General features: G+C 36.5%; 1 protein-coding gene across 2 annotated transcripts in view; it reads right to left on the bottom strand.

The window, feature by feature from the left end:
- Positions 1-1,825: 1,825 nt before the first annotated feature.
- LOC142348429 (uncharacterized) overlaps positions 1,826-26,453 on the bottom strand; it is a 43,142-nt gene continuing 18,514 nt past the window's right edge. Inside the window, exons 8-16 of one of the 2 annotated variants that reach the window (XM_075399788.1) lie at positions 24,663-24,813; positions 23,972-24,117; positions 23,367-23,492; positions 19,985-20,126; positions 14,779-14,945; positions 12,205-12,406; positions 8,559-8,770; positions 2,604-2,961; positions 1,826-2,310 (exon numbers count right to left, since the gene is read on the bottom strand). In XM_075399788.1, the coding sequence (XP_075255903.1) occupies positions 2,090-2,310; positions 2,604-2,961; positions 8,559-8,770; positions 12,205-12,406; positions 14,779-14,945; positions 19,985-20,126; positions 23,367-23,492; positions 23,972-24,117; positions 24,663-24,813 (1,725 nt within the window). In that variant the 3' untranslated portion in view covers positions 1,826-2,089. Of the gene's footprint in view, positions 2,311-2,603; positions 2,965-8,558; positions 8,771-12,204; positions 12,407-14,778; positions 14,946-19,984; positions 20,127-23,366; positions 23,493-23,971; positions 24,118-24,662; positions 24,814-26,453 lie in introns of both variants that reach the window. The other variant, XM_075399787.1, reaches the window with a different exon arrangement.

The following is a 26,453-nucleotide window of genomic DNA, read 5'->3' as shown; positions in this document are numbered from 1 at the left end:
TTAATAAACCGACTAACGTCAGATGAATTGCTCTCGAACGACAGGCAGGGGATGGGGAATTTAGGGGCGTAATAAATAAAAATCAACGGGTACAAAAACTCGAACTTCATAGAGGTTAGAACCCGAGACCTCCAGCATAGCAGTCAGGCATCCTAACCAGTCCACTACAACGGCTTTGAGAATCAACCACTTATAATCGCTTTTATATTAGAAACAAACTCAGTTCAGAATGAGAGCAATTGAAATCCCTCAAAATGGAGAAGTGAAGCGTGACAAAGTCATCTGAGAAGTCAAAGAATGTTCTAGAACAACAACGTTCAACCAGGTTCAAGCAAAAATTTTCATTTAAAAAACAACACGTTTACAATAACTGCTTCGATATTCGTTCGAGAGCAATTGAACATAAACCGACTAAAGTCGGATGAACCAACATGATTTCAAAAAAGGATAATGTAGATCACTGAAATGAAGAACATTTGTGAAGAAGTCACTCAAGAAGACAAATGATCTCCCAGAACAAAAGCGCAAAACGCTCAAGCAAAATTTTTGCATAAAAAGACCAACAAATTTTTAATAATTGCCTCAAATTTCGTTCGAGAGCAATTAATAACCCACAGAATACCAATGCTCACTCCTCTTCGAGTTGTAAAAAAACAGCACCCAATTCGATTCAAAAGACAAAGTGAAGGCCAAAAATCGGTAGCTGTCGCAGCTACTAATCAACTACTGATAAAGATCCAAATTTTTCTGCGCTCAAGCTCCACAATTCTTTCGTGGAATGCCGAAACCAGATATCTCACACCAAAATATCACTCGCACATCAGTTGAAGAGGGGAGCCTAAATGGGACTAAGAAGTTCAACAGTGGGCTTCAAATAACCACATTAGAGGTTAACATATACCACTATTAAGATTTAAAGTAAAAACTGACACCAGTTTCGGCGCACTTTTCATTTGACTTTTAGTATTAAATTGCCACCAATTGAGTTCAGCTGCTTGAAATTGTGATTGAGAGAGAAATTTAGATCACGCGAAACGCCAAAAGTCAAGGACGTAAAAGTCGCACGAAAAGTCAAAATTGTCAAGCAAAAATGTCAAGATCAATTAATCAGAACATTAAGATCTCAAAACTGTCGACAATGATTTGTTGACCTCAGCGTCCTTCGGGGCAGAGGCGTTCAGGGCCGCATGTTCCCATGCCTATTCACTCTCTTAGCCCGTACTACAGCCTCAATATAGAATGGGAATTTTTTTAAAAAAGGGAAGGCACACTTCTCAAAAATGGAATCAGGGCCAACCATGTTAGTGCCATAGGCTAGTTCTACTCAAGTGCGCAAATATTAAGCACTTACTAGAACGGAAAGACATTTGAGTGTAATTTCGGATAACCGAAACATGAAAAAATGGCTTCTGGACATCTACATCACTGCTTTTATGCAAAAATCTAATAGCTTGCATTTTAGTGCTGCAATACAGGACTTGATCCTAAACTCTCTAAGACGTGAAACTTGAACCCGAGAAAATTGATCAAAATCTTTTCTTATGACACACCGTTGATAGACGAGGTCGTCTCATTGCTTGATTATGAAAAATAGCCAGAATACCCTAAACGGGTATAGAGGTTTAATTTCCACCTGTGACAAAAATCGGGCAAAATATTCATCACTTTATGTTATATCGACTGACAACTTGTCAGTTGACATTATTGTGTGAAACAGGCCTAATTATTAAGAAGTAAATTTGAATTTCGAGCCTCTTTTTCTCCGCAATTCTTTCAGATCTATTCTGTTTCGACCTCCAGTGTTTTTATGCCCCCCAAATGTTGTGTTGTTATAGAGCACATTACTATGCAAGTAATTGCACGTGCGCCTGGGGTGGGGAGGGGCTTAAAAGTTATATACCCACTAAGGTTGCGGGGGGGGGGCAGAATAGATCCAGTCTGTCTCTACGTTGTAGAACTTGTAAAGCAGGCAAAGCAGCAGCAGCCGAGAAGAAAGCACACTAAAAGCAATTCCGATACTGAAGACAGGAAGAATAGTGACAAACGGTGGCACTGACTAGACTACTTTCTCTACTAATTCTACTTTTATTCAAGAGTCACCCGACATTGACATCGACGCCGTTGAGCTGTCGGAACTCGTTATTTGGGAAAAGCTCTCTCCCCCTCCCGATTCGTCGGTTGCTGCCGATAACGGAGGAATATCCGTGCTGTTGTATAGACTGTTGACAATAAAGGACTCGTTGAAGTCACCTGCCATCGTGGGTTGATACTGCTCTTCGGATGGTTTGGGCGATAAAGAAGTTTCAGAGTCTAAAATAGAAAACGTTGTTGCTTTGTTTGGGTCCCTCAAATTGTTTTCAATCTAAAACTATCGGTAATATTTGCTGCTATTCTTACAAGTAGTAACATGCTACAATAAATTTTCAGCGGGCCAAAAACGTTGGGGGGGGGGGGTTGGGGTACCAAACGCTATAATACAACTCAGATTCCCGCTTTAATTGCAAACAAATTTTTTGCTGCTCTCTATCTATGACTTCACTTCTTTAAAATCGACTAAATGACCTCCAAATACTAAATGTTATACAATATCCTATCATATTTACCTGAGGTGTGGTCGGGTGACGTCAGTAGCGATATGTGAGGAATGTTCTGGAACTTCTGCATCGTAGACGGTGATATGGGAGAGGGAGGCTGGGGTTCTTCCCCTCCAAAACTGTGAGGAGGCTCTTTGTTGGTCTTAGAGGCGTCTGTGATATTTACTGCAAGAGATTTGGTCGTAATAGTATTAGTAGTTATAGGCTGCTGGTTGGTCGTAGCGCCACGATATGAGCTAGTTTCCCCCGTTGAGGAGGTACTATTTTGCTGTTGCTGTTTATCTGTTGATTGTTGTAACTGTCCTGACTGTTGGTCTTCAGAAGGCAACGGCACAGGCGGAAGAATGATCGGAATGTCATCTTGACCCTGCTAAAATGAGAAAATTTAAGAATGTAACGATGTGAGCAAATGTAACGATTTGCTCTCTAACAACAGCCGCAGAGCTCCATTCTATTGCAGCTTGCTTGAAATGGTGGGCGTGGTTGCTTGTAAGGGGGTGTTGTACAATAAATTCTAAGAGGCTTCAAATGAAGTTAGTAGAGGATTATAGACCACTATTACAATTCAAAGTAAAAAAAATGGAACCAATTTTAGCGCACTTCAATTTTTCTTGCTTTTAAAACTGAGAAATAGGTTAAATTATATCACGAAAAAATCAAGCGCGATTTAAGTCAATCGAAGAGTGGAAAAACGTAAAGCAAAATTTTCTAACATAACCGACTAACGTCGGGCGAACTGCTCAAACGATCGGCGAATGGTTTTCTTCGGCAGCAGCCAGCAGGTGCTGAGGCATGCTAGCATTAGGAGATGCACTAGGAGGGGAGGGTGAGCGGATTGGATCGCAGGGGGGGGGGGGGCAGAAAAGGAAATGGGGGATCTAAATCGCCAGAAGCAGGAGGGTGGACGGGGAGAGTGAGGCACTCTTCAGATTAAGAACCGCCCTTCACGCAATGAATTTATGTCTCCTCAAAACCAAAACATATGCGGTGACTCGCATGCTTAGATACTAGTAAGGCGTAAGGAACCAAGATAGCTGCTCAGCCTATCCCGTTTTTGAGGACGAAATGTTGGGGAGTAGGTGCCGTTGGGTGGTAGGTGTGGGGAGTAGATGGGTGATAAGTGAGGTGACGGGTGAGGCGACGGGTTGGTGATAAGGTGTGGAGAGAGTTGTTTGTAGCCTGGATAGAGAAGAGGGATTGTTACAGGATAGCTTCTCAAAATGACCTTTAGCATTACCAGCATTTTCTAATTACAATGTTTGACAACAGAAGCCATAGTTCGAACACAGAAGTCAATGTTCGAAAACAAAAGTCATAAACAAACTTGCCTCAGCTATTGGGGGGGGGGGGGGGGGGGGTAGGTGAGTAGGTAGAGGTCGTGGGTAGGGGGAGGCGTAGGTAGGTCCAATAGGTGGGAAGGAGGGAAAGGGATCAAGTCAGGGTTCAAGTCATTAACAAATTTGAACACCAATACTCCTCTTTGAGTCAGTCCTAAAAAGACCATGAGACCAATATAACTACTACAAACTTCATTTTTGAGAGTAAATAATGAAGAAAAACGGCGACAAAAATTGGTTCGAACTTCGTCGATGGTGGTCAAGCACGCCGATAGGCCAGCAAGCCGAATTTTGAAAATGAAGCAAAGTAAGCCGAAAAATTCTGGGATACCGGTATTTTAAGTTGCCCCTGGCGGGCCGGTGGGCGCGCTTCGCCGCGATAACCGGCCCGCGGTTTCCGAATTACATCCCAAAGCGTATGAGAGGCATGGCCATGGACAGCGGTCCACAAAGGCCCGTACCCACTAGAAGTCTGAACATAACCGACTAACGTCGGGCGAATTGCTCTCAAACGACCGGTGAGCGGTCGTTTGAGAGTCTCCAAAAAGTTTGAGCTGTGAAACAGAGCTGAAAGGCTCTAAGAGCACTTAATGCCCGCTGGGCGCTACCTGTTTATCCCGTTTTTGAGGACGAAAAGTCAAAAGCGTCAGACGAAAAATCGGTCAAGCGAAAAATCGCAAAAAAGACCAACAGGACTAATATAATTGCTACAAACTTCGTTTGAGAGCAATTAAAAATTGACGTATTTTTGTTTCTTTAGTGCATTGGAATACATTATGCCGAATAATAGTATGCGCAGTGTTGATTGTAATAGTTAACAATGTATTATTTCTGATAGATTACATAACTATTACATAACTTTCGACTTGCTTTTATGGTGGCTTACTTTTACTTCGGCTTACTTTGCACTCACCTTAAAAACCAACTTATTTATTACAACTCCTAGAAATAACGACTTTAAAAAACAATTATGGACCTATACTGCCCTCTGTTTCTGCAACTATAGACACCGTGTTGATCTTCTAAAGCATTTTGACTTAGAAGCCATAATATTTTGGTTCCCTGGAAATTCACTGGAAAATCTTGACAAACCAGTGAAGTTGGTCTTGTCCCGCTTCTTTCATCGAGACCTCAAATCGGTCAGACGAAAAACGATCAGACAGAAATAACATACCAGGCAGATTGGCAGAAAATAGCCGCCGTTGATTCCCATAACCACGGTTGGGATTCAAAGAACAGAAAAAGAAAACAAATATTATTTTTGTTGAAACAATTATAAAGCACGACCTATTTCGATGTCATCCTGCAGCTGAACATACCCCTGTTTCATAGTGAGACGATAATGGTGCTAGTATCAATACCAATAAGCATTAGAGTCGGTAACTAAGAACAAAGTTAAAGTAACGGTCATCTAAAAATAGGCTTTTTATACCGTTTCTATTTCTGATTTCGTTTGTTTGATACTGACTCTGTTCATTTTGAATTGCTTTGCTGCGAAACTGCTGTTTAAAAGCACTTTCAGCAGAATGAGCGAAGAGTAAAACTAGCCTAGAGAATTCAAAAAAATTTCACGCAAAATGTTGAACGAGCTGTGAACTAAGGTAAAGCGAAAAATTCGACGAAGTAAAAAACAAGTCCTGACCTACAATTCAAAGAATTTTCAGTGACTAAACAAAAGACTACACCTACTAGGGACTATGAGTGAACTGAGAAAACCATTTCTAAAAAAACATCAAAACTTAAGAAAAAACAGAGAATCAACGTTAAAATGCAGCATGTGAACAGAAAATCACTAGCGAAAAAGTATAATCTGGTTAAAACAAAAAAATTAGGCCTAGAAGGAACTGCGAATGGATTGAAAACACCATTAAGAAAAAATCCAATCCAAAAAATCGAAAAAAACAATCAAAGTTAAATTGCCCCATGTGAACAAAAAATCAGTAGCGAGAAAGCAAATTTTTGTTCAAACACCGTTTTCTCAATCTACTTTAAAACAAGACTTAACAAAATTCACGCCGCAAAACCACTCGCTTTTTCGCTGTACTTCCTGTTTCGGCGTGACCAAAATCGCTACTCCAATTTCACTTCAAAAATCATAAAAATGTGCGAACAGATCTTTGAAAAAAACATAAGAATGCCGGAAACGACTCGAAGTAAAAATCCGTTTAAACGCTATCTAACCACTCATCAGGCAAAACGTGCCTCCACTAATTTATGATTACCTTGAAACAAAACCATAAAACAAAAAATAAAAAAATCAAATCTGTTAAAATATGATAAAAAATCTGATCAAATTTTGTCATATATTGAGATCCCAACAAAACTATCGCGGCCAAAATTGCTTAATCAAAAGAACTAGTACCTACTAAATCCACTTATGAGAGTTTTTTAAATACTTGAGGCCAATTAGTGAAAAAAAAATTCAGGCAAAATGTTGAACGAGCTGTGAACTAAGGTAAAGCGAAAAGTTCGACGAAATAAAAAACCAGTCCTGGCCTACAATTCAAAGAATTCTCAGTGACTAAACAAAAGACTACACCTAGTAGGGACTATGAGTGAACTGAGAAAACAATTTCTAAAAAACATCAAAAAACTTAAGAAAAAACAGAGAATCAACGTTAAAATGCAGCATGTGAACAAAAAATCACTAGCGAAAAAGTAATATCTGCTTAAAACCAAGAAATTAGGCCTAGAAGGAACTGCGAATGGATTGAAAACACCATTAAGAAAAAATCCGATCCAAAAAATCGAAAAAACAGAATCAAAATGAAACTGCCGCATGTGAACAAAAAATCACTAGCGAGAAAGCAAATTTTTGTTCAAACACCGTTTTCTCAATCTACTTTAAAACAAGACTTAACAAAATTCACGCCGCAAAACCACTCGCTTTTTCGCTGTACTTCCTGTTTCGGCGTGACCAAAATCGCTACTCCAATTTCACTTCAAAAATCATAAAAATGTGCGAACAGATCTTTGAAAAAAACATAAGAATGCCGGAAACGACTCGAAGTAAAAATCCATTTAAACGCCGTCCAACCACTCATCAGACAAAACGTGCCTCCACTAATTTATGATTATCTTGAAACAAATCCATAAAACAAAAAATAAAAATAAGAAAATCAAATCTGTTAAAATATGGTAAAAAACTGATCAGATTTTGTCATATTGAGATGCCGACAAAACTATCGCAGCCAAAATTGCTTAATCGAAAGAACTAGTACTTACTAAATCCACATATGAGAGTTTTTTAAAATACTTGAGGCCAATTAGTAAAAAAGGTCTTAAAAACAACTTGCACTAAAAAAACTGGAAAAAGTTTAAAAAAATATTTTAATTTTACATTTAAGCATATATATCCAAAGAAAAATTCCATTCAGCCAATAGGGCATCCAGATGCTCGCAAAACAATAGGCAACTCATAATAGGCTACGAAACCACTCTAAAAACAGAAAAAAAACTGCAAAAAATTAATAAAAAATAGTTCCAATTTTTGCCATTTTTTGTCATTTCTCAACAAAAAATGATTCATATCCACAAAACTGTAACCAATTGTTATCTAAAATTTGCTCAATTAGAAGGGGTCTCTTCAAAAACGCAAAAACTAGCCCGAAAATCTGCAAAATACATGAACATAGCCGGCAGATTGCCGGAATAGCTGCGAAAGAAGAGAACTGCGTGCCATATAATAGATAGAAACAGATACAGATCTAAATTGAAAATCGACGCCACTCAAAAAACTTTGTAAAAAACATTCAGTGAAAAACTAATAAAGCTTGTTAAAATTCATTCCGCAGAAGCCTCTTATTAGGGACCTTAACTGCACATATGAGTTCATTTGACCTTAAACAAAATCAAACTAAGCTTAAGTTTCTAAAGTGCAAAAGTCATTTTATTGAGGGAGGTAAGTCACGTATGATCAAAATCTAAATCACGCAAATGACCTAAAAACTTTTGCTAGAGCGAGTGAGAAATGACGTCACGCTCGCAAATGCCGTTAGTGAGAGGAAGAAGTCATTCAGAAAATTTGACTTTTTCAGCTTTGCTGTGTGAACAAATGTAAAACGAAAAAAGAGCGTCAGACGACGAAACAAAAAACCATGAGCACCGCAATATAGCTACGCTCAGCTTACAGCTTCGCAGCTATAAAAAACCTGCGAGTTAGCATAAAATTCACATGAATTTCCAGACACTTTCATACCAAAACCAGCCTAAAATTAAAACAAAATCATAACCAAACCTCTAAACCAAAAAAACTGAAACAAAATGCTTTAAAATGCCGCACGTGAACAAACAATTTCGCTCGCTTACAGAATTTTTTCACGCTCTCCAGAAAACAGCGATATGAACAAAAAAACCACTTTTCACTCCATTCTTCATTTTGTTCAGCAACAAAATCACTCCGAAGTTTTTCACGTGTTTCATTTCTCGCTTCAAAATTCACCCCAGTAAAATTGATTTAAAAAAAGGAAATCTCCAATACTCCTCTTCGAGTCGTAAAAAAGGCAGCGCCCCAGTACAATTCAAATTCTTTAAATTGTAAAAATAGGAGCCGGCTGAGAAGTAACTGCGACAAAATATTTGCCATTAAATTTTCTAAAGAATTTCGTATATATTGATGTTATAAGACCTTGCTGGCGGTGACTGGTATCATTAAGGATTCTGAGAAACTGCTCCTGGCCCGTTTGCCTACTTCCCCAGACGTCCCCCCACCTGAGGGGGTTGCGCCTGGCTCCCCTTCTGTTGTTGACCCGTGATGTTGACTGGCTCCTGAGTGGTACTGGTAGTGGTGATTGGATGACAATTTCTGGGTGGCATTCTCACTTAAGTGGCTACCATCGCCTGAAACGCACTCATTGACAATCCAAAATTTTGAAATAAAAACAACATTGCCACAAAATCTCTTCTCAAAGACAGAATGTAATTTAGATAGCAAACCAGCTGATTTGCAGATTTTCTTCGTCAGCCTTTAAAGCCAGCAGCAGCTTTCTTCGATGTTTATACCACCGCCGTATGCTTTTTAGCACTTTGCCGTGCTCAGATATTAACAAACATAGCTTGCAGATTGCCAGAAAATAGCCGCAATAGATTCGTAGATCGGCAGTCCAAAAAAAAACAGTAAAGACAGACCAAAAAAATTTGTCTTTTCATTGAAGGCTGATCTGTTATATTTTAATTAAAAATCTGTATAATTTATTGCTGCCTCCATTAGCTGATCTCAAATAACCTTCATTTAGAGTGACACACACTCATTTGACCTTATCTCTTTGAATTAAAGTGAATAAAAGTCAATTTCAAAGTGAGGAAGTCATTTTTGAGAGTGAGGTAAGTCAAGTGTGACCAAAAATTTAATCACTCGCATGAACCAAAAAAACTCGCTCCACTAAGAGTGAAAAATGACGTCACACATGCAATTCAGTTGAAATTGCATGAACGAATGAACAAAAAGTGGCTGTGACGTCATATGGTCGTAACAAAAATCATGACGACGAAATAAAAAAACATAGCAGGACAAGTCCTGACGTACAATTCAAAGAGTTTCCATTGACTAAACAGAAAAACTAGACCTCGAATGGACTATGAGTGAATTGAGAAAACCATTTAAAAAAAATCAGATAAAAAAATAAATAAAACAGAAAATCAATGTCAAAATTCCGCATGTGAACAAAAAAACCACTAGCGAGAAATAAAAAAAATTAATTCAAACAAAGAATTAGGCCTAGAATGAGCTGTGATTGGATTGGGGAAAACCATTTAGAAAAAAAATCCGATCCTAAAAATCGAAAAAAAAAACAGTAAAAATCAGAGTGAAATTGCCGCATGTGAACAAAAAACCACTACCGAGAAACCGAATTTTTGTTCAAACACCGTTTTCTCACTCTACTTTAAAATTAGAGCGAAAAAAATTCACTCCGCAAAACCACTCGCTTTTTCGCTCCATTTCCTGTTTCGGCGTGACCAAAATCACTACTCCAATTTGACTTCAAAAATCATGAAAATGTGTGAACAGATCTTAAAAAAAACATAGCCGGAAGAATTCCGGAAACAACTCGAAGGAGAAAATTGCCCATACTTATGACTAAACAACTAGAACAACTACTTTGAACCCTGAACATCCACAAACGCCATAAATAATTTGAGGAAGAATACAAAGGGCATTCAAAAACATTGAACAAAAAAACTAGAAAAACAAAAATGAGTTTTTTTAATAGTACAAGGAAGCATAAAACCGAGTAAAGTTCCTTTGCACTTAGAGCAAGGAAAAGTTCGCAAAACAATGGGCAAGTCATAATAGGCTAGGAAACTTCTCAGATTTAAAAAAAGAAAAACTCCAGAAAATAAGAATTGTTTAAAATTTCTCTACAAAATTTCCCCAGAAAGAACTTGATACCAAGAGAAGTTTAGTCACTTGGTAACCAAAAATATCTAGTAACAAGCTTCTATTCGATTCCCACTTAAAGCATTAAAACAAAAAAAAACAGGCAAAAAACCATTAAATTTTTGTCTAAAAATCAGCAAAACTGATCAAAATCCTCCAAATTAGCAGTAAACTCAAATTAACTACTTGAACACTTCAATTCCTATCAAAACAAGCTTAAAACTAATACAATATCATAATCAAACTTCATAACCATCAAAAGTAGGAAAAAACTGCATTCAAAAGCCGCACGAATCAGAAGATTTCAAAAAATCAAAAAAAAATCACAAAAATTCGCAGATATCTTCATAAAAATTACTCAATTATCTTTAAAAAACTGACTCGAAACTGAAATCAAAATCATCAACACGCAACAAAAACAACTTAATTAGACAATAGGCATCCCCAAATGCTATAAAAACTTGAAGAACACAAAGAGCATATAAAAACAACTTGAAAGAAATCTGAAATCTTAAAAAAATAAGCTTTTTGATTTCACAAAAGCACATAGAGCCAAAAAACGTTGTATGGAGCAAAATGAAAACAGAAAAACTTCCAAAACCATAGGAAAACCGAATAGGCTAAGAAACTTCTCTAAGTTCCGAAAAAAAAGCGAAAAACGGCAAAAAATTAAGAAGAATAATTAAAAATGTTTCAGTTTATTGTCATTTTTCTTAACAAAAAAATCGTTTAAAACCTAAGAAAATGTAATCACTTGGTATCTAAAGACTCAGTAACTAACATGCGTCTATTAAAAGCCCATACAAAGCAATATAACAGGACAAAACGCAAAAAATTGCTAAAATTCGCCTAAAATTCAGCAAAATAGCTGAAAAACCAGCAAAATGGTATAAACTTCTTATTAATGACCAAAAACCTACAAACCACTATTAAAGCAACCTTAAAAATCACACAATATCATAATAAGACTTCTAAACCAAAAAAATAACAAAAAAACGGTTTTAAAAAACCGCACGTGAACAAAATTTCGCTCGCTTACAGAAATTTTTTTCACACCTCAATTTCTCGCTCTCTCGAAAACAGCGGAATGAACAAAAAACCACTCTCTTTTCGCTCCCCTCTTCTTTTTTGTTCAGCACCCAAACCTCTCTAAAATTTTTCACGCGTTTCATTTCCTGCTTCAAAATTCACTCCAACTAAAGTGATTTAAAAAAAGGACTTCTCCAATACTCCTCTTCGAGTCGTAAAAAGACAGCGCCCCAAAACAATTCAAATTCTTTGAATTGTAAAAAACCAAGAGAAGGCCAATAATAGTCCCAGCTATCGCTGTGCGGCTATTAATAAAAAAAACCAAGAGAAGGCCAATAATAGCCCCAGCTATCGCTGTGCGGCTATTAATAAAAAAAAACCAAGAGAAGGCCAATAATAGCCCCAGCTATCGCTGTGCGGCTATTAAAAAGGGAACTGTTTTTTCCCTGTGCAAAATTTTGACGTTTAAAACAATGTGTGAAAAAATAAAAGCTCTTTTGGCAATGCTATTGGTTTACGGATAATGTACTAACCCGGGTTGACCAAACATATGAATGGTCTTATAAGAGGTGAGATTATACATTGCTATTTATATGCGCGATTATGAAGATGTAAAATATCTAGAATCTTTTCCCTTTGTTCCCCCCAGGTACGTTATACATAGTAAATCCTTACGTAAAAATGTTGCACGTGTGTCTGGGGGTGCAAATAAAATGCACCCACTAAGCTGGGGGGGGGGGGGTTACAAACGGAGACGATCCAATATCTATTACAGAGGGTCATAATCTACCCCACAGGGAAGGGGGTGGGGTGGTGTTGCTTCAACTGTTGCTGCTATTGATCCACATAATAAATTTGATGATACCACCTTTAACATTGGCAGCAGAAGAAGATGAAGAAGAGGCAGCAGTGAAAGAAGATGAGGATGCGAGACCTCGCTTGAACTGGAGCATCTGCTGTTGCAGAACGAATCTCCGGGTATCCTCTTCAGTGGCCAGAGTCGAATTCCTCTCCAGAAGAAACACTATCTGTTCCAGACTCTTGCTGTACAGCTCACAGTAGCCAGAGAGCTAAACAGAGATCGTGATCAAAGGAATCACAGAGTCTCACGGTTACTATAAATTGAACAGCCAATTTTAAAGACACACCCGGTAGATTGCCGGAAAATAGCCGAGATAGACGCTTGTGGCCTTCCGTGATTTGAAACAACGAAAGAAATACGATAGACAGATCGACCACCAGTCCTTTAATAGACCACTAGACTTTTTGAGTTATATTCGGACTGCCATTTTTAAGAGACATATGGTCTATAAAGAAAAAGCCCTAAAAGAGCTTTTTCGAAATTGATATTCGAAATAAAAAAAACTCAGACTAATAATCAAGAACTAAGGCATTTAAGTTTGGCACTAATTAGATGCACACTATCAACAAGTAAATGTTCAGAAAATTTAAGTTCAAATAAGTGAGTTCAGAAGTCATTTTTTGAGTGAGGTAAATCACGCAATTGACCTAAAAGCAGAAAAGACGTCACATAGACATACTTTAACTGTAAAGCAGTAAAGTCATTGAAAAAGTCAGGTCGTAAGAATCATAGATGAAGACTAATTAAAAAACATAGCAGGACAAGTCCTGAACTACAATACAAAGAAATGAAAGAAAAACTTAGAAGTACTCTACCTGGACAGCAGATCAATTGAACAACGCCAGCCAAAACACAAATAAAATCTCAAAAAAAAAGAGAACAAACAATCAATCAAACTAAACAAAAAGATAATAATCGCTAAAACTTTGAAGCTTTTAATCCTAAGGCAAAATTTGATCCCTTTAATTATACCTATTTCAAAAAGATGTTCAAAACCAATTTTTGTTTCTGAAATTGCTGCAGTATTATATCTGCAAGGCCTGAAAAAATTCAATGAAATCAATTGCAAATTAAAAAATGAAATCAATTGCAAATTTTAATGAACTTTTGCTGAAAATTTTGATTTTAATATCGTAACAATCACTTAAGTGTCTCTAGAGGCTACAACGTAACCCAATTCCAAGCCTTAAAAATTAATTGGTTCAAAAATCGATAGGAATTCCCTGGCTCCTATAAAGGAAAAGCTCAAAAAAAGACAATATTTTTCAAAAAACTTGAAAAAAAAATGGCAAAGATTAGTATCATTTTGCGTGTTTTTGTTTGTAGTACTAAAACACATAGCTCATAAAATGGTCATAACGAATAATTTTGTCTCGCAAAAGGCCTTCATCAACTTTTAAAAACTAACCTAAGACTAATCAAACAAAAAACTAGAAAAAATCACAAAAAAACATGAAAAATTGCACCATTTTGAGCCCAAAAACTCCAGCAGCTTCACCACTCTAAGCACTTGAAGGACTACTAACGTCCTCTTTGGGCTTCTAATGAAACTTAATGCCCGCTGGGCTTTAACTGTTTATCCCGTTTTGAAATGGATGTCTTGAAAAAAAAACAGCGCCCCAATACAATTCAAATTCTTCAAATTTTAAAAAAAAACCATGATGTCCCCAATAATAGCCGCTATCGCTTCGCGGCTATCAAAAATAATCATGCAAATAATTATGCAAAGAACAGTTATCGAGATTGTGTACAAAAATGAGGAAAATTACGTAGTTCATATATAGAATGAATCATTCAAATAACCGTGTGATTGATTTTTCCAAATAAAAATTCAGGTGTAAAATTTTAAAAACATTTGAATTTAAAAATTTTCTAAAATATTTTCAAATAAATTAGACTTGTTCAAAGATAAAACCTCTTTCATTAAAACCGCCATAATAATGTATGGAAACACTTTAGCTGCATCTTTCTAACACACATTTAATTGTCAATATCTTCTAATCAGCTTAACAGCTATTTATAGTTATAATAGCCCCTTTCTTAAGAAGCTACATAATTGGAACGTTGTATAATTTATTCAGAGCATATCTCTGTCGTTTATTGTTATAATTCAAATGCTAAATTTAAGACGATAGTCACTTCAAAAGCATACACATTGAATCAAGAGTAATCTGAAAACAAATAAAATACATTAAGTTTTTCGTCTTACATCACAAATTGAAACTTTATAAATGAGTTAATTAACAATAGATGCAAAATGCATTACTTGAGACCATTTTTCCACAAATCCCTCGTGCGAGAGTGATTAAAACTCTCATTTTACCGGTATGTATAGCATTTCCATGCTAATATTGATTGAATATAATTATTACATTTGACATAATCCTTCTATAATTTGATACTATCGGCTGCCCTCACCTCCTCCTATCACCCCAGCAAAAAAAACAGACGTCCAATATAGCATGTTACGATTTAAAAATTCGCACATGCTTGGGCAAGTTCCATCTGCGAACTGAGCGAAACGATCGCTACATTACAAAATTGACCTGTACAAAATTAGCCCACAACTTTTTTATTAACCTGTTCTTTTTTGGGCTCGCTATCCAGGTCAAGCCGTGTGAGAGTATAATTGTTCTTGAGAGCATTCTGCAGAGCCATTATGCCAGCCACCTTCACGTTGTTATTCCTAATGTCCACACGCACTATACACGTCGACTCGGCTATGTATTCAGCCAACGCAATAGCACCTGCAAAATACCAACTAATGACAACTGCCAGAATTCACACACGATACGAGCGAATTCACTAATATGATTACGAAATCACTTGTAAAACAATGCCCTTTCACTTTAAAAAAGAAACTATTCTCAGCAATTAATTACGCCCGTTTGACAAATTAATACAAAGGTTGCTGGAAATATCATCTGTTTTAGATTTTGCGCCCACATATGTTTTACAAACTTCAGTAGTTATTGAGCTTTATGTATATAACGTTTTTCTAAAGGGCCATTCAACATTGGCCAACAAGTTATGCTACGATTGCTGAAACAAGAGCATTTTTCTATATTCATTTTTTTTAATCCATTCAAAAACTCGCAAGAACTTTTCAACCCTTGCATCATTAGAGCAAAAACTCTTCTCCGACGACACCGATAAAAATCAAAGGGCTTGTCAAAAGAAAAACAACATATCCAGAATAATGGCGAAAAACAGCTTCCATTGATTTCCATGACCTAGACTGGGATTAAAACAGAAAAGAAAACATACCCGGCAGATTGCAAGAAAAAAGCGACCGCTGATTCCCATAACCACGATTGGGATTGAAAGAATAATAGAAAACAAAAATAATTGAATTTTGTACAAAAACGTTTCAATGCGGACTATTTTGATGTAAAATTGTAGTTGAACATGCTCCTGTTTCTTAGTGAGAAGATACAGGGGCTAGTATCAATACCAATTAGCATTAGAGATTGTAACTAAGACCTATAAGGACAAAGTTCAAGTAACGGGCGTCTAACATTGGGCTCATCCCGTCTATATACGAGTTCATCCCGTTGCTACTTGATTTGGTTTTTTAATACTGACTGTTCATTTTGAATAGCTTTGCTGACCAACTGCTGTTTAAAAGCACTTTCAACAAAATGAGAGATGAGTGAAACTAGCCTAAAGAAGTCAGAGATTTTAAATAAAATGTCGAAAAAGCTGCAAAAAGAAGTAAAGCAAAACAAATTTTTGTTCGATTATGTAAAAACACAGATTGCCAGAAAATAGCCGCAATAACTTAGTAGCTCTGCAGTCTCAAAAAGAAAGTAAAAAAAAGCAGATTACGAAAATTTAGTCTTTTAATTAAGAACTCAAGATGCAAAATTTTGAATAAGAATCTGTATAACTTATTGCTGCTTCTATAAGATGCTCGTAAATAACCTTCAGTTACAGCGGTATACACTCACTTGACTTTATCTCTTTGAATTAAAGAAAAGTCTATTTCAGAGAGGAAGTAATTTTTGAGAGAGGTTATGTCACTTGTGACCAAGTTAATCAGACGAACAAAAAACTTCTCCAAAAATAGTGAAAAATGACGACACGCACGCAATTCAGCTGAAACTGCATTAACGAATGAACAAAGCAGATTTGACGCGATTGTGACGTCATATTGTCGTAACAAAAATCTTGACGAAATAAACAAAAATCAAGAGACGGCAAAAAATAGCCTCACTCGCCTATCGCTTCGCGGCTACTAAAAAGAACAAAAATATGAGCGCTATGAAAACCAGCTGAGAAGTTGATGACGGCCAATAAAAAATTAAGCTTACATACAACACACTAACAAAAAACCAAATTGGACAGCATTCGAAAAACATACCGGCAGATTGCCGTAAAATGACCACCACTGATTCGAATAACCCGCATTGGAATTGAAAGAACAGAAAATTATAGTGCTAAATCTTGTTTTAGAAGCTTGAGGTATATTATTGGGGTTCCTTAGAAATACTACTGGTTCTTGATACAGGAATTGGCACAAACATTTCTACTGCTTTGCTGAGCAACTGCTATCTAAAAGCACATTCAGCAGAACGAGCGAAGAATGAAACGAGCCTGGAGCAAAATATCTTGTAAAGAAGCCAAAATCGAGTAGAGCGCAATATTTCCTGGTCGAAGTAAAACAAAACATAACCGACTAACGTCGGGGAATTACATTCAAACGAACGGCGAGCGGTTGGTTTTGTCAGTAGCTAGCCACGGTTTAGTGACCCTAGCTTTAGCTGGATTCGACTCTGCACCTTTTAGTTTTCTAGCATTGTTAACAAATCAAAAAACTGATATTTTAAAAATTTGCAAAAAAAAATGCAAAATTTAAAAGAAAAACTTCCAGTTTTTGCAGTGAAAAAGTTCAATACTATTTTTTGTCTTTGCAGCTATGTCAAGTAACACATCTGCAAGACGTTAAAAGCTTCGCTGGCCGGTAATGATCGTTAACCTCAGAAAAGGTCAAAAATATTCAAAAAATTAGAAAACAATCGCAAATTTTAACAAAGTCTTGTTAAAATTCAAGATATTAAAATCTTAAAAACCATTTCATATTCTCAAGAGATTATCCAGTATCTTTATTTCAAGCTTGAAATAGTTTTACTGGCTGAAAGATCCACAAACTTGGAACATGATAATAATATTCCAAACAATTGAAAAAAAATTAAAACTTATTAAAAAAAAGTGCTAAAGCTGGAGCCATTAAAATATTGACAACCATTTACTTAACTCTAAAAACTATGCAGCAGTTTATTATCAAACCTAGGAGGAGGTCCCTAGGACCCTGGTGCCGGAAAAAAATTCAATAACATTGCAAATATTTTTAAAAATTGCTGACATTAAAACCTTGAAAAGCATTCGGTTACAACTAGACGCTTTGTAGTAACTTATAATCAAACCCTAGAGGTTATGTGGCTCTTGAGGCTGGAGAAAACTTAAAAAATGAAAATTTCAAAAAACTTGGAAATTGCAAATTGCACAAAAAACTGCTAAAATTTGTGAAAAAATGAAAACTAATTAATGGCCCAGAAACATTTTCCAGTAACTTGTTATCAAACACTAACGGATATTTTCTGTTAGGCTGAAAAAATGAATAATTACAATAAATGCCAAAAAAAATTGAAAAACAAAAAATCTTGAAAAACATTCCATTACAATTGAAAAACATACATTAAACTATTGTGAAACACAACAGGAGTTTCCTTGGCTCTTGAGGCTCGAGAAGCCTAAAAACCGACAAAAATTTGGCTATCAAAAAAATTGGTAAAACTTGTCATATTTAAAACTGCGTCTGGAAAGACGTGAATAATGAGAAATAAATGTAAAAAAATGAAAAAATCTGCACGTTTTATCTGCACGCTAAAATTCGTGATGTTGAAATATTGAAAAGTTGAAACCATTCCACTACCAATAGAAACTATGCAGCAACCTTTTATAGAACACTAGAGGAGGTTACTTAGCACCTAGGGCCGAATAAACTCAAAAAATGACAAAAATTTTCAAAAAGCTTAAAAAAAGTGAAAATTAGTATAAAATTGAGTGTTTTTAGCGCTCGGTTGTTCGTCAGTAGACATGGGGGGGGGGGGGGGGGTGCACCGGGGGGCTGATGTGGTGGGCAACAGTGGGTTGGGGGCAACAGCGCGGTTGGGGGGCAATAGTGGGGCGGGTCAACAGTGGGGGTGTCTTCAGCCTCTAAGAACCGCCCTTCACACCATAAGTATAAGTCTCTAAAACAGAGCTGAAACAGAGCTGAAAGGCTCTAAGAGCACTTATTGCCCGCTGGGCGCTACCTGTTTATCCCGTTTTTGAGGACGAAAAGTCCAAAGTGTCAGAAGAAAAATCGGTCAAGCGAAAAATCGCATATAAACAGACCGACAGGACTAATATAATTGCTACACACTTCGTTTGAGCAATTATTAAACAATTCACCACAATAGAAGATGGCTGTGAAGTTTACACCACTATTGATAAGATCCACATTGACAGGATTTCTTCTAAATCTCAAAAATTGTTAAAATTTGGTGTGCAGTTTCAGTTAGATTACATGACTATAGTTATTTAGAGCTATCAAGCTGAATACTAACGAAATCCAGTTATCACACTAATGAACGCTGAAACCCTAAGGTACCTTGCTTTAATAACCGGGGTTTTCAGTTTCATTTGATTTTTCTCTATTGATTTTCGTCGTATTTACTATATTGAGTAGATTTAATTGAACGAATTCCCAATTCTATTCACTTGAAGCAGTGAGTGAGGTAAATCAAAAATCACGCGTAAAAATTGTGACTTGCGGTATAATAAACATAGTCAGCAGCTTGCCGGAAAATAGCCGCAAAAGACGCCAGTGGTTGATTTTTTGGGTTAGATTCGGACTGTCATTTTTATGAGACACATACGCTCTATAAGGAAAAAGGATAAACAAAGTTTTTTCAAAATTAATATTTGAAAACAAAAACTCAAGACTTTAATACCCAAGAATAATGGCATATGCGTTTGGCACTACTTAGATGCACACTATTGATCTTTAACTAGTAAATTTCCATAAAAGTTCATTAGGTGATTTCAGACTTCAATTTTTTGAGCGAGATAAGTCACGCAACTAACCTAAAAGCAGAACAAATGACATCACGCACACAAATTTTAACTGCAAAGCAGCAGAAGTTACTGAAATTGAAAAGAAAGCAGGTCGCAAGAATCATCGATGGAGACGACGATTTTAAAAAAAACCACGATGTCCCCAATAATAGCCGCTATCGCTTCGCGGCTATTAAAAAGCTAATAGCAGGATATTACTAATTCAAAAGATAAAGCTAAATAGTGGCCGTCTGAATAGCTGATGGCAGCTATTCAATAGAAGCTGCCAACGTCGGATATATAGGCTCTGAATAAAAAGGCTGTGGGGGTGGGGGTGGTCGTCACTTAACGCCTGCTTCAGCCCTTCGGAATCAAGTCACTAAGGGGCAACAATGATCTCTCATGCGGTTATTAAAGACTGGTACTGAGATTTTAGGAAAACCCAACCAAAAGAAGATCAATTAGTTCAGCAAGTAATGGAACAATTTTTCAACGGTGCTTCAATTTTCATTCAGCTGATCAAGAAGCTTGGCACCGTAAAAACTCTTTCAGTCTTATAAATACTACAGCAAACTAAAACCCATCTTTAAGTCACAAAAAAAACCCACATAGCCCAAATAGAGTTCGGTGGTCTCGCAAGATTACGTTTCCTTTTGGTGGGTGTGTGTCTTTAAGGATTACGAACCAATTGAGTCGATGCGTGTCGAGCTCAATCCTAATCTGGCTATGCTCTTATTTCTGAGGAGACCGTCTTTCAACAGGGCAACTCCCTCATTCCTCAGGTCATTGTAGCCCATGTTCAATGTCTCCAGGGAACGGTGCACGGCCTAAAAAGACGCAATCACACTAACATTAACAAAAAGAATTTTTACTTAAATACATGATATTTTTGGAAAAAGTTATTAACATACCCGGCAGATTGCCGGAAAATAGCCGCCGTTGATTCCCATAACTCTATTGGGATTGAAAGAAAATAAAATATCAACAAAAATTGATTTTTGTATGAAAACATTTTTAAGTGCGATTTATTTTGATGTCATTTCGTAATTGAGCATACTCCTGTCTCTCAGTGAAAGGCTACAGGGTCTAGCATCAATACCAATAAGCATTATAGATAGTGAATAAAACTTATGAGAACAAAGTTCAAGTACCGGGCATCTAAAAATGGGCTTTATGTGTTTATCCCGTTTCTATTTCTGACTTCGACTTTTTTATACTGACTCTCTTCATTCTGAATTGCTTTGCTGAGCAGCTGCTGTTTAAAAGGACTTTGAGCAGACTGACAGAAGAGTGAAACTAGCCTAGAGAAGTCAAAAACATTTCACGCAAAATGTCGAAAAAGCGGCAAAATGGGCAAAGCGAAAAAAAGTTCGACGAAAAAAAAAACATAGCAGGACAAGTCCTGACGTACAATTCAAAGAATTTTCATTGACTAAATAGAAAAACTAGACCTAGAACGGACTATGAGTGAATTGAGAAAACCATTTTAAAAAAATCAGATAAAAAAATAAGAAAAAAAAACAGAAAATCAATGTCTAAATGCCGCATGTGAACAAAAAAACCACTAACGCGAAATAAAAATTTAATTCAAACAAAAAACTAGGCCTAGAATGAGCGGTGAATGGATTGAGAAAACCATTTAGAAAAAATCCAATCCAAAAAATCGAAAAAACAGTAAAAATCAGAGTGAAACTGCCGCATGTGAACAAAAAACCACTACCGAGAAACCGAATTTTTGTTCAAACACCGTTTTCTCACTCTACTTTAAAATTAGAGCGAAAAAAAATTCACGCCGCAAAACCACTCGCTTTTTCGCTCCATTTCCTGTTTCGGCGTGACCAAAATCACTACTCCAATTTGACTTCAAAAATCATGAAAATGTGTGAACAGATCTTAAAAAAAAAAAGACAGCGCCCCAATACAATTCAAATTCTTTGAATTGTAATAAAGATAGCAGGACAAGTCCTGACGTACAATTCAAGAATTTTCATTGACTAAACAGAAAATTAGACCTAGAACGGACTATGAATGGATTGGGAAAACCATTTAGAAAAAAAATCCGATGCAAAAAAATCGAAAAAAAAAAACAGTAAAAATCAAAGTGAAATTGTCGCATGTGAACAAAAAACCACTAGCGAGAAAGCGAATTTTTGTTCAACCATCGTTTTCCCACTACTTTTAATTTAGAGCAAAAAATTTTCACGCCGCAAAACCACTCGCTTTTTCGCTCCCCTTCCTGTTTCGGCGTGACCAAAATCACTACTCGAATTTGACTTCAAAAATCATGAAAATGTGTTAACAGATCTTAAAAAAATATAGCCGAAAGAATTCTGGAAACGTCTCGAAAGAGAAAATTGCCCATCCTTATAACTAAACAACTGAACAACTATTTTGAGCTCTGAACCTCCACAAATGCCATTAAAAAATTCAGGAAGAATAGAAACGGCATTCGAAAACAAATTGAACAAAAAAAAACTATAAAAACTTTTTTAACTTGAGTTTTTTTTATAGTACAAGGAAACATAAAGCCGAATAGAGTTCCTTTGCCATTAGAGCAATGAAAAGCGCGTAAAACAATGGGCAAGTCACAATAGGCTAAGAAACTTGTCAAAGATTAAAAAAAATAAAAACTTCAAAAAAAAAAGAAAAAATGGTTTTAAAATTTCTCAATTCTTCTGTCAATTTTCCTACGAAAAAAAATGAGTTAAACCAAGAAAACTTTAGTCAATTGGTATCTGAATATTTCTTAGGTAGCAATCTTCTATCCAAATCCCACTTAAAGCATTAAAACAAAAAAAAACAGGAAAAAAATTTAATTTCGTCTAAAAATCAGCAAAACTGATCAAAAATCTCCAAATTAGCAATAAACTCAAATTTACTACTTGAAACCTTCAATTCCAAGAGAACAAGCCTAAAACTAATACAAATTCATAATCAAACCTCATAACCATCAAAAGTTGCAAAAAACTGCTTTTAAAACAAGCACGTGAACAAAAAAAATTCGCTCGCTTAGAGAAAATTTTTTCACACATCAATTTTTCGCTCTCTCAAAAACAGCGGTATGAACAAAACCACTCTCTTTTCGCTCCGCTCTTCACTTTTGTTCACCACCAAAATCACTGCAAATTTTTTCACGCGTTTCATTTCCCGCTTCAAAAATCACTCCAATAAAATTGATTAAAAAGGACTTCTCCAGTACTCCTCTTCGAGTCGTAACAAGACAGCGCCCCAATACAATTCAAATTCTTTGAGTTGTAAAAAATTAGGAGCGCGAGCGCTATAATAGCCGGCTGAGAAGATGAGGGCGGCTATTAATTATAGATAGTGAATACAAGTAAATCTTCAAGCCAGCGGGGGCAGTAATCGAGGATCGTGCGATTCTGTAGACGGTCCTTTCTCATAAGTCCAAATTGGGAACACAAAACATTCTGTTCATCTCTATTGAACATAAATGACTTTTGAATCTTATACCTTCTTTCTTTCTTTTGATTAAATGACAGCTTAGTTCAAATTAAATGAAACGAAAAATATTTCGGGTGAGCACAAAATACACGTTTTTGATACAATATTTAATTACTTATATAGGCAGATCAGCCTCTTTCTTTAGAAATATGAAGACAATTGCGTAACTTAAGGTTGCTCATATAATTAAAATTAAGCTTGTTTTAATTTTTAAAAAATTATCAGCATGTAAATTCTGTAGATTCTGTAAATTCAGTAGCATGTAAATATTCATTTTTTGCCTTGAAATCAGTTTCAAATTACGCACAGAAAAGGGGAACCGATCATTCTGTGGGACTCGTGGTCATTAATCGATTCATGATCAAACACAGCCGACTAACTTCGGTAATTTTTAATTTGCATGTTTCAGAATTTAAGCAAACAGGGAAACTTTCGGAATGGTTTTTAGAATTGTTTACATAGCCCTGTGCAATGAAGGTTAAAATTATTTAGAATTACATTGCATCTCTCAACCATAGATGGTTGCCTTGAATTGAAAATAGAAAAGGAAACAGTTCTGATCAACTCTAATTGACTACTACTACTAATTGAAAAGGAATTCTAACCAGTGCAGATACAACGTATTGGCAGTTGGGAGAAAGATTGTTGTTCCAGAGGATGAGAGAGACCAGCCCCACTCCTGTCTGCCCCTGCTCTTTTAAACCCTCGAAGATAAACGCCGCACCTTTGTCCTACAACACACATAACCACTCCTTACAAACACATACACATACACGGAGACTTCGGTAATTAATCCGCATGATATTCGAGCAAAATTGACAGCCAAAAATCAAAAAATTCACAAGACAGTTTCATTTTTGTTTAGATACTAACTTTTCACCAGTAATCAAATTGCTCATAGTTAAGCTACGGGTTTCAAAAAATTGACTTAACTTAACTTTCTTCAATCGTTAACTCCAATTAATCGTTATTTCTATTGCCTTGCACTCAGTTTAAACTTATAGCATCAAAAGCGAAGGAAAAACAGCATAAAAAAGCAGGAAAACAGCATAAAAAGCGCAAAACTAATAAAATTTAGTTGTCAACAAACTTAGTTTGAGAACAAAAACAAAATTGCATTAGAAGTTAAAATGGCAAGTGAATTAAAAATTGCACTCCAAACAAAGATCTACACAAAGACCGCTCGTAACTACAGTTTTAAAGAACTTACGGCGAGGTTGTTGTTCCTCAAGTCCAGACACTGTAGCTTGAAGTTGGACTTGAGCAACTGGCTGAGTGAAGATGCATCTGTGTGTACTAGATTGTTGTCTCCCAAGTACAACTCCTGCAGAATGTAGTTACTCCTCAAGCCCACAACTGAAGAACACCACAACAAACATTACACGGGCCTCATTATTATAATTCTTAGTAGGTGCATTTATTGTTGATTTAACACAACCCATGACTTTTCAAAAAGTCTTTTCAATAAAACTAGAGAGCTTTGCTATAAAAGTTAGGAAAAAAGTCGCTAAACGATAAAGTCCTATTTAAATAACATTCGAATGTGTCTTTGTCGCGTTGCAAAACTAAAGCAATCTCGATCAAAAAGAATCTTGAATAAAATTGATGAAATGAGGAAGCACTTCATCAGCATGCTGCGTCATGCGATTGAGTTACCTCCAAGGGCACCGAAATTTAAATTGAGGCCAAATCGAATTTCGGAGCTACCGTCGCCAAAATGCGGAGTTATTGCTTTTCATTTTCTCAAGTTTCTACGGGTTGGGTTATGTTTCCCTGGACTCAGATTAGGTTAGAAGTTCAATAATTGCTAGGTAGGAAACTCTCTTGTCACTTAAGACATAAAAAGGCCGTGAGTGAATTAGGGAATGAGTGACTGTGCGTGAGTGTGTGTCGTGTGTTACCGAGGTAGTTGATGTATTTGCCAGACATTCGGCAGTTCATCAGGTGGAGGGCTGAGAGGTTGCAGTTGGTCCGGATGACTCTGGCCAACAATATTGAACTGCTGTCTTGCATCTCTGTGTAGCTACAGTCCAATAGCTCTATGAACGGACACTGAAACAACACACAAAACATCGATAACAATAGCCACATCCGGATTGAAGCAGACAAAATAGATAAAAATTGCAAAAATTTTTTCTTTAAAAAAATGTCAAAAGATGTTCTAAATTGGTGAGCAGTTTCAGGCTCTAATATATACTCAATTTAGCTTCTAAACTGCAGCATATTACCATTAATACTAATCGAATGACAGCTAGCAATCGCTCTAACGAACATTGATAACCTATTGCACTATGACTTAAAGATCGGTTTTTATCGGTTTATCCCGTTTCGTTTGATTTTGCTCTGTTGACCTCGACCGTATTCACTACATTGCTTGATTCAATGAAAGAAAGAAAATAAAATCCATTCAGCTGAAACAGAGTGAAGTAAGTCACAAAACAAACGTTGAAATTCGTGACTTATGCAAGACAAAAAAAAGTGAATGAAAGGTAAAGCAAATTAAAAAACATAACAGAACAAGTCCTGAAACAATTCAAAAACTGTTCATTGACCAAACAAAACATCTAAACCAAGAATTGACTATGAATGGAATGGGAAAACTATTAACAAAGAAATCTGATCATTAAAATCGAAAAAAAACAGCAGAAATCAGTCATACTGCCGCATGTGAACAAAACCCAGAATCGAGAAAGCGAATTTTTGCTAAAACACAATTTTCTGACTCTACTTTAAAATTTGAGTAAAAAATCAGACCGCAAAACCACTCGTCTTTTCGCTCCACTTCGTTTCGGCGTGACCAAAACAACTTCTCCAAGTTGAGTCCAAAAATCATGAAAATGTGTGAACAGAGCACACCAATACAATTCAAATTCTTTGAATGTAAAAACATAGCAGGACAAGTCATGAAATACAAAACAAAAAAAGTCAATTGAAAACTTGAAACAAATATACATGCCCAGCAAACCAATTCAACAATGCGAGCTAAACCGTCAAGCATGGTTTCAAAAAATTAGAGAAACATAACCGACTAACGTCGGGCGGATTGCTATCAAACGACCGGCGAGCAGTTGGCTTTGTCAGTAGCTAGCTACGGGGGGTCACCGTGGGGTGGGGGAGGCTGATGGGGGCAACAGTGTGGGGGTGTGTGCGACAGTGGGGGGGGGGGGTGGGGTTCTACAACTTCTACGAACCGCCCTTCACACTATAAAATAAGTCTCCACAACAGCTTATTTGAATCGCATACTTGGACACCAGTGAGCTGAAAGGCTCTAAGATCATTTAATGCTCGCTGAGCGCTACCTGTTATCCTGTTTTTGAGGACGAAAAATCAAATGGGTGAGAGGAAAAATCGGTCAAGCAAAAAATCAAGTAAAAAAGACCTGCAGGTTTAATATAATTGCTAAAAACAAGCAAATAAAAACAAAAGGATAAGAAATTAAACTGTTTATACATTTAGGGTCAGCATGCTGAATACAACGGCCTTTAATGAAGAAAAAAGAGCAGAAGAATTGGCCAATACAAAAAAAAACATACTTTGTACATAGAGAGCGTGTACGAGATAAAAAGTGAACGGATAGAGAAGAAAAGAAACCCCAACCAACACACACACACAAACACACACACACACACACACACACACACACACACACACACACAGAGAGAGAGAAAGAGCTAGGAATATTTTTCATGAT

This window comes from Convolutriloba macropyga, chromosome 10 (assembly GCF_964194025.1).
Source record: "Convolutriloba macropyga chromosome 10, txConMacr16.3, whole genome shotgun sequence".
Taxonomy (NCBI): domain Eukaryota; kingdom Metazoa; phylum Xenacoelomorpha; order Acoela; family Convolutidae; genus Convolutriloba; species Convolutriloba macropyga.
This window is presented reverse-complemented; position numbering and strand designations above follow the sequence as displayed.